This window comes from Thalassophryne amazonica, chromosome 14, assembly GCF_902500255.1.
Source record: "Thalassophryne amazonica chromosome 14, fThaAma1.1, whole genome shotgun sequence".
Lineage (NCBI taxonomy): Eukaryota > Metazoa > Chordata > Actinopteri > Batrachoidiformes > Batrachoididae > Thalassophryne > Thalassophryne amazonica.
In genome coordinates this window covers 26,954,447-26,962,902 of record NC_047116.1, presented here as the reverse complement: position 1 = coordinate 26,962,902, position 8,456 = coordinate 26,954,447, and the positions used below count along the sequence as shown (strand labels likewise).

At 38.3% G+C, this 8,456-nt stretch overlaps 1 protein-coding gene across 1 annotated transcript in view; it reads right to left on the bottom strand.

Moving 5' to 3' along the window:
* Positions 1-2,847: 2,847 nt before the first annotated feature.
* The window catches only part of stk24a (serine/threonine kinase 24a (STE20 homolog, yeast)), a 34,050-nt gene continuing 28,441 nt past the window's right edge, over positions 2,848-8,456 (bottom strand). The window contains exons 10-11 of the mRNA XM_034186733.1: positions 8,269-8,405; positions 2,848-4,639 (exon numbers count right to left, since the gene is read on the bottom strand). Of these exons, the coding sequence (XP_034042624.1) occupies positions 4,606-4,639; positions 8,269-8,405 (171 nt within the window). The 3' untranslated portion in view covers positions 2,848-4,605. The remainder of the gene's footprint in view (positions 4,640-8,268; positions 8,406-8,456) is intronic.

Here is an 8,456-nt window from a genome sequence, read left to right as displayed (position 1 = left end):
CATCGCCAGGAAAGCTCATCTCTTAAAAAAGCAGGGAAAAATTCAACAGACATGGACATCCAACTGCAAAGCATTCATCAAACTGAACGGAACACCAGAACAAGCGAAGGTTATGGTAATCAGGAACATCGAGGAACTGGACAAATACGATCAATAAGGTATGAGGACACAAACACATCACAACACCATGACACAGACCAGAGGAACCTATTCATCTACTACATCATCTACATCTGGAGACAAGAAGGATATAACTCACAGGATTGCTGATCATGGAAAACTAGAACTGAGAACATTTAAATACACAGACCACAATGTACTGGACTTGGAGCACGATATAGACCCGGACAATAATTTCTTCTCAAATATCAATGACAGTTGTTGCTATTATACAGATGAACAGTTTAATCGGATCATTAAAACGGATAAATTATCAATAGTCCATTTCAATCTTTCTGTATGCAAACTTTAACATTAAAGAATATTTAAGTCAATTTAAAAAAATATTTAACATAATTGCTATATCAGAAACATGGATCAATGAAGATAATGGAATGGATTTTGAACCAATCGAAGCAGTGGTTCGCAGATTGAAGCAATGCTTCGACCTATTGTTTCGTTTATTCTTTTTCTTTCGCTTAATCTTCCCCCGCTAAAACCCTAAAGAGCATACTTCTGTGAGTATTATTTACCTTTTCTATGTTAAACCGACCTGTTATGGTCTTCTGAAACAGTTGATAGATGTATTTTATAACTTAAAAACGGGAGCGACGCTAACGCGTTAGCATGTCTATGGCATTTTCAATGTTAAAAGTTAGCATGAAGCAGTTCCAGCTGTCTTCACGTTTGGGTGCATTGTAATATTTCTTAAATTTATTTTTGTTTATATATTAATAATCTAATGATTATTATATACAGTTTCAGAGAAAGAGACAAAAAGAACCTGAATAGAAACACAACAGAAAATAAAATATAAAAGCACCTAAAAACGAACATACATAAACAAATACATACATACAGAAATAAAGGTGTTTCCTGTAAACACCTAGTGACTCTTACACCTCCATTTCGCCCCTGTTTTATTTGTTTAAAGACAGTTTGTTTCGGTCAAACTGTATTTTCAGTTTGTTAATTTCTTCAGTGATTTCCTCCAGAACTATCTGCCAAACTAGAAAGAACAGCGTAGTTTGATTAAAAAGTTGATTGGAGAGGGGAAAACTTATACACAGGTGCAGAAAATTATAGGCTGTTCATCTACAATGATCTCCAATGCTTTAAAATGAAAAGAAAAAAAAAAGAGAGATGCGTGGAAGAAAACAGAAAACCATCAAAATGGATAGAAGAATAACCAGAATAGTAAAGGCTCACCCATTGATCAGCTCCAGGATGATCAAAGACAGTCTGGAGTTACCTGTAAGTGCTGTGACAGTTAGAAGACGCCTATGTGAAGCTAATTTATTTGCAAGAATCCCCCGCAAATTCCCCCTGTTAAATAAAAGACATGTGCAGAAGAGGTTACAATTTGCCAAAGAACACATCAACTGGCCTAAAGAGAAATGGAGGAATATTTTGTGGACTGATGAGAGTAAAATTGTTTTTTTTTGGGTCCAAGGGCCGCAGACAGTTTGTGAGACGACCCCCAAACTCTGAATTCAAGCCACAGTTCACAGTGAAGCATGGTGGTGCAAGCATCATGATATGGGCATGTTTCTCCTACTATGGTGTTGGGCCTATATATCGTATACCAGGTATCATGGATCAGTTTGGATATGTCAAAATACTTGAAGAGGTCATGTTGCCTTATGCTGAAGAGGACATGCACTTGAAATGGGTGTTTCAACAAGACAATGACCCCAAGCACACTAGTAAACAAGAAAAATCTTGGTTCCAAACCAACAAAATTAATGGCTCGCAGATGTGAAGAAATCATGAAAACGTGTGGTTACACAACTAAATACTAGTTTAGTGATTCACAGGATTGCTAAAAAAGCAGTTTGAACATAATAGTTTTGAGTTTGTAGCATCAACAGCAGATGCTACTATTATTGTGAACACCCCCTTTTCTACTTTTTTTTTTTTTTACTAATAGCCCAATTTCATAGCCTTAAGAGTGTGCATATCATGAATGCTTGGTCTTGTTGGATTTGTGAGAATCTACTGAATCTACTGGTACCTTGTTTCCCATGTAACAATAAGAAATATACTCAAAACCTGGATTAATCTTTTTAGTCACATAGCGCTATTATTCTGAACACTACTGTACAAGTTTCACTTTTTGAATGCAAGTACTGAAATAAAACTTTTTCATGATATTCTAATTTTATGACCAGCACCTGTATATTTGTAAACTTTTTTTTTTCCATCTTTGATACTCTGTGTGCTGCTATACAATTCTGCTGGAACCTCAATTTCCCTGAGGGAGTCTTCCCAAGGGATCAATAAAGTTCTATCTAATCTAATTAAACGTGCTACAAAAGACCACAGTGTGTGCATTTCTCTCTCTCTCACACACACACAGTATTTGAAGTATTACTTCAAATATAAACCTACATTCATAAAACACACAGTGCAAAATTATGAGTGACCACCGATGGTCTCAGTGCAAGCAGTGCACCATATCCCAAGTCCTTCTCAGGTAACTGCTCATTTGACAGAATGCCAAACCAACAGTACTTGAGAATTCTCCCGACCGACTTCTGCAACAGTATCAACACCTCTGTCCAGCGACCTCATGAGTCTGTAAACTCTTCAGGAGCATCTCTCAATCTCAAAAGGTCAAGGCGTCAGATGTGAAATTCGCTGCGGAGATAAGTGAATCACACAAAATAAAACTGCAGGAATTCCAACAGATTATAGTACCATTTATTGTTAAATCTACAAAGTGCAGCACATAAAAACAAAATTATATTAAACCATCTAAAAGGTGCAAAACAACTTGTTTTTGGGCACATTCACTGAAGAATTTAAGGATTTTAAAATTACAAAAAGGAAAAAAGAAAAAATGTTGCAGCATTGGTTGAGAAAAATTCATTCCTGATTTGATTTCTGTGTATTCTACAAGGAGCCAGCAGAGCTAAATCAAATATAGTTCATCATAACTGGGAAATGTTCTGGTCAAGCTTCAAAACTTATCTACCCCGTGCAGTTGGGCTAAAGGAACAGCTCCCCTGACTCGACACAGGATCATAAAAGAGGATTTCTATTTACTCATGCACACGCTTGTCTGGCAAGAAATTAAATACTGTAGATCATTCATTGATGAGTGCAGATGCATTTTAATGCCACAAATCAAAACACTTTAAAGCTGATACTATTCATCTCCAAGACTAAGGCTGATTGAAATCTTTCGTCCACGTATGCTACAACACATACTGTACAATCCGGTCTGCAGACGCCATACGTTACCTCATGCAGTGTGTTTTTAAACTACAGCCAAAAGGCGCTTTGTTATGTACATCGGCTATAACCAGTTACTGCAACCGTCCCACCTTCATCACATCAGGTCAAATGTGAAGATAGAGCCTTAGGAGGACGTCCTTTTTATCTCGACACATACCTGCTAATTAAGTCTCATGCTACCCCCACCTCCCTTTGTTATGGCTACTTGATTTAACGTCAAAGGCATTCATGATGGAAGTGCAATTAAAGCTGTAGTCAAGCCGAGGAAGACGAAACAGTCTGCTTAATTAACTACATGCTGGCACTGCCCGGTTCATGGAATGAAGAGACAAAAATCAGTTTAACCAATCACAACAAATATGAATCGAAATCCAAAAATACCCAGTCAAAACCCAAGTCTCGTGGAAATGAGGATGGCAACAAGAACCATTTCTCGAGTTATCCGGCCACCAGTTTTACTGACATCTTCAAAATCATTATTATTACAGCCACAGCACAGAATGTCAAATAACTCTGAAATACAGAATAACTCAATAATACAAGAAGATAAAGCGAAGGCAGTCATTCACTACATCAGTCCTTAAAAGATTTACAACTGAAGGAATCAAATACTGATGTACAAAAGAGCAAGTACAAAGAAAGGCAACTTCCTCACTGAAAATATTTACTTCACAGCTATCTACACTTTGCTTTTGGCCGTTTGTCCACAGTGGTTCCATTACAAACTCTTCTTTTTGCCATCAACTGGTAGAAACACGCTTATTTACACGTCTGTACAAACGTCCTCGTGAGGCATATCTATGTTGCACAGGACTCGATTCACTTAAAGCAGGATACCTGAGACTCCAGCGGCCACTGCACATTTCAAAGCGCATCCCACACAGCCACGCGTACACAGAATTGATCCAAGTTACGCCTCTAGTCCTTGCAGAAAAACATTCATAACTCCGTAGATCAATTAACACTTGTGAAGGAGGTATTGAGAAGAGATATCTTGCAGCAGGCGGCTGCACACCAACGGTCCTGATCAGGAACCGGTGGCAGCATGTGAGAGTATAAACGAACATTTAGCAGTAGGACTGGCTTCAGGCAAGTGAGTGACGGAGGACTTCCTGTGAAACTTCACTCCAGCTGTGGAGGTCAGAGGTAAACATCTGAGTGCTGCGACCAGGTGGGAAACAACAGCCGTGCTGGACGCAACACTTCTCACTGCGTGGAGGCAGCGTGTGGCACAGAAAAGCTGAAAAAACAAAACAAAACAAACATTCTCAACATTTTGTCTTCATCTCGCAGCAGGACCCCACCTCAGATGGTGAGTTCTCCATTTTGTCAAAGTTGCCTCACTGACCTCTTCAAAAATTGGGTAAGTTGATGTGAAATCAACAAATTTAGAAAATGTTTCCCAAATTATCATCAGATATTTGCTTTGAATTTTCAGGAAATTGTTGTTGTGTTATTAAAAAATAATGTTAGGGGTAGTTCTAAAGCTAATGTTGGAATGTTGGAATGCTTTTTTTTTTTTTTTTTTTTGCAAAAGAATACATTTTTATTCAAAACTTAATTTTTTCTAGTATTAGTAGTAAAAGGTGTGTATTTGTGTTATTAGGCACAAACCTTCAAGAAACAGAGTAGGTCCAGAAAGATACACATTTTATTTTTTAGAATCATCCTCCGCTCTGTTCACACAGCTCCAAACACTGCGCAGCTCTCTGCCGAGTCAAGTTAGAACGACAGAGTCCAGTTGGAATGAATAACTTCAAAGTGAAATGCTGTTTAAATCAAATGACACCTCTTTCCAAATGTTGTAATACAAACTGCATTCGATCAAAACATTTTTTCCCTCCCAAAATGAGACGTCCTGCGCTGACGTGCAGCAGCAGGCAGAGCTCAGCTCAGATGTATGGAGAGACATTCATGCCAAAAATGTCTGAAAGGAAATGCTTTTGACAAAAACTACAGATTTAATTTATTTTTATTTATGTCCAGAGATCAAGGATCCAGTGATCAATTTAATATTTATTTACTTTAAGACTCAATAAAATGTTGTTAACATAGAAAACCTGTAAAGTCTACTTTTAGTACACAGAAAATTCAAAAGAGGTATCGATAAGGAATCGGATTAATAAGCAGAATCAATATCGATAAAATCTTATCAGTACCCATCCCTAGGCAGGTCTTGACTTTTTCTTATCATGGCGACATCGGACTCATGTTTTTTTGTTGTGTGTGTTCATGACTATGTAAGTTCCAAAGTTCTACAAGCTCGTTATGTTCTGTGCTAGTTTATCTGCTGCCATGAGTGCAATAATATACAAATAATGAATGTTTATGAGTTCAATGGTACGCATATTTCATTCGGTGAAAGACAAAACATGCCATTCCACAAAGCGTTGTCAAGTTGAATGGTACGTTCTATCTTACACTGAAATATTCGTTCCATTTGAAAGAATGAAAAAATATTCATTATTTGTTTTATATAACGACAGAAATAGATCGTCATTTGATATTTTATTAATTCATTCATTCAGAACCACACACTTACACATATGACAATATAAAAAGTCACCTCTCTAGAGAGACGCTGCATCTTATTCTTCACACCCTCACCTAAAACACTGTAATTAGTGTCCTGACCCGACACCACGAAGTGTTTGCTGCCACAGCTAGTGATTCTTCCTAACAGTCCTGCTTGGCCTCGTGATAAAATTATCTGTAAGCAGAGCAAGAAATTTTCATGCAACTGCCACTATTTTTTGCAGGGTGGGTGGGGTTCCACATATTCAGTAACCTCCCATGATTTAGATGGGTCGTCTAGTCCCCCCCTCCTTTTTTTTTGGAGATTCTCTTTTTCATTATTATTACAAATTCCAGGTCCATACAATCATTTATAATATTTATCATTCTTTTCATTTAGCCTTCTGTAAATCTACATTTGTGGCCCATAACAAGGCATCACAGATTCAATCAATAATACAGAAGCACGTAAGGACTCGCTGGACATTAATGCAAACACACTGTAATCTAAACCTAACCGTATTTTTAAGTAAGATAAAATAAGAGCCAACACCAAGAAACCTTATACAAATGATAACAGTAATAAAAGTAACAACAACAAAATTAATTAATAAATAAAAGTGATAATTATGATAATTGTTGGGGTGAACCATAAATACATATATCTCTATTAAAAGGGAATGTATAAGAAACCAAAAGGGACACAGAAACCTACTTCGACGAATGATGGTCAAACTGGTGAGACATCATCCCATCTTTTCAAAATAATTCACTGTTGCAATCTCAAAGCAAGAGTTATCCTTTACATCTTAAAAATATCAGATTATGTCAGTCCATTCCTCTATGGTTTTATCCACCTTGTAGTAATGGCTTTTCTGCTAGTAGTGCTTAGGATCCAAAGTAAGCATTTGTCCTTAGAGGACATATTTATTGAAGGTAATCTGTGTCAGTAGCATGGCCGAAGCAGAGGGCCACCCCTTTGAGTCTGGTCTGCTTGAGGTTTCTTCCTCAGAGGAAGTTTTTCCTTACCACTGTCGCCTGTGTGGTTGCTCTGGGGGTTGGAAAAGTTAGACCTTACTTGTGTGAAGCACCCTGAGGCAACGTGGCTATGATTTGGCACTATATATATGAAAATAAATTGAAACTGAAGGTAAAGTGCCAAAATATAAGGACTCTAACCTAAATGGAATGTCTATCTGAAAACAGAAATGCCAACCGCCCCGCATTCGACAGGATTTACCCCCTGCCTACATGAGTGTATGTGTGACGCCCATTAGTCCCGCAGTTGTGTGGGTCCGGGCACATCCCAGAACACTCAGTTACACTCCACGCCATTGCTGCTCATGGCCACGCATGGGTGTCCCATATTGGTAACATCAAATGTTGGCAGGTATGGCAAAATCTCATGAACCTCATGCCAGAAAGGACTCAATGATGAACAACAAGTGATATGCTTCGAGGCACCCACACTGTGGCCAGGAAGAGGAGGAATTGGTGTAATGTCTCTTTTGAACTGGGGTTAAGAAAAACCTGACCAGGTTTTTCCAGCAGAACTCCTGTCATATGGGTGAACTTGAGGTTTTCCACTGTATCTCACACAAGTTCTCCCAATCCTCTTCCTTTAGAACCAAGTTTCCTTCCCTTTCCCATTTTTGTTTTATGTGAAATGAATTACCTTTTGTTTGTTCTAACCCCTTGTAAATGTTTTTTCTGGCTTGAGCCAGCAAGGTAAACATCTAAAAAGACTTTTAGCAAAATGTTATCCCAGTTAAGGTGTGTACACCCCTTCTGAATTTGGTCAATCTAGTGTCGGGGTCGTCTAGTTTCACTCTTTTCATCACATGGATCCATCTCTGAGGCTATTTTCACTTTCCAACAAATTTCAATAACACACTCATGGTAATAAAACTCAGCAATGGTGTTGGCGGCTTTTTGCCTTCCAGCCTGGTAGCGCAGTTACGCATCACTTCCTCTATTTGCATAATCCTCCATTTCTTGAAATAAAACAGTTCTCAATCTTGTCAGCCTGCACTAGGAACCATAGACAGCATATAGCGGAACAACCTCTGATTCCTCTTATTTCTCCTTCAGTCTTCTGGCCATGATACAAAATGCAAAAGCCAGAGTAAGTATGTCCCTTCTGAGCTACTGTATCAACATGGCAGCTTCCATAAGGGGGCTCGCTTCCATGTGGATATGAAGGTCTCATCCTAAGTTTATGAAAACACAGATTCAATGTTGCAGGTAATTATACCCTAACGAACAGGTGGTCATTAATGCTATTTTGCATTTCTGATAATAAATGCCCCTAAGTAGCTTTAACGATAATATTTTCACAAAGTGAAGTGTGGTTACCTCTGAAGTCTGTGCATTATTTCAGCCACCAGGGAGTCACAGATGCCTGGGTATGTCTTCTCAGCCAGATAGATGGCCTCCTTCAGCTCCTCTGCAGCCTCTGTTTTACCGTTATGCATGTCCTTCTTGGCTTTCAACTACAACAATAAAAAGATTTAAGACTTCAGGATTTGTTCACATATTGCTCA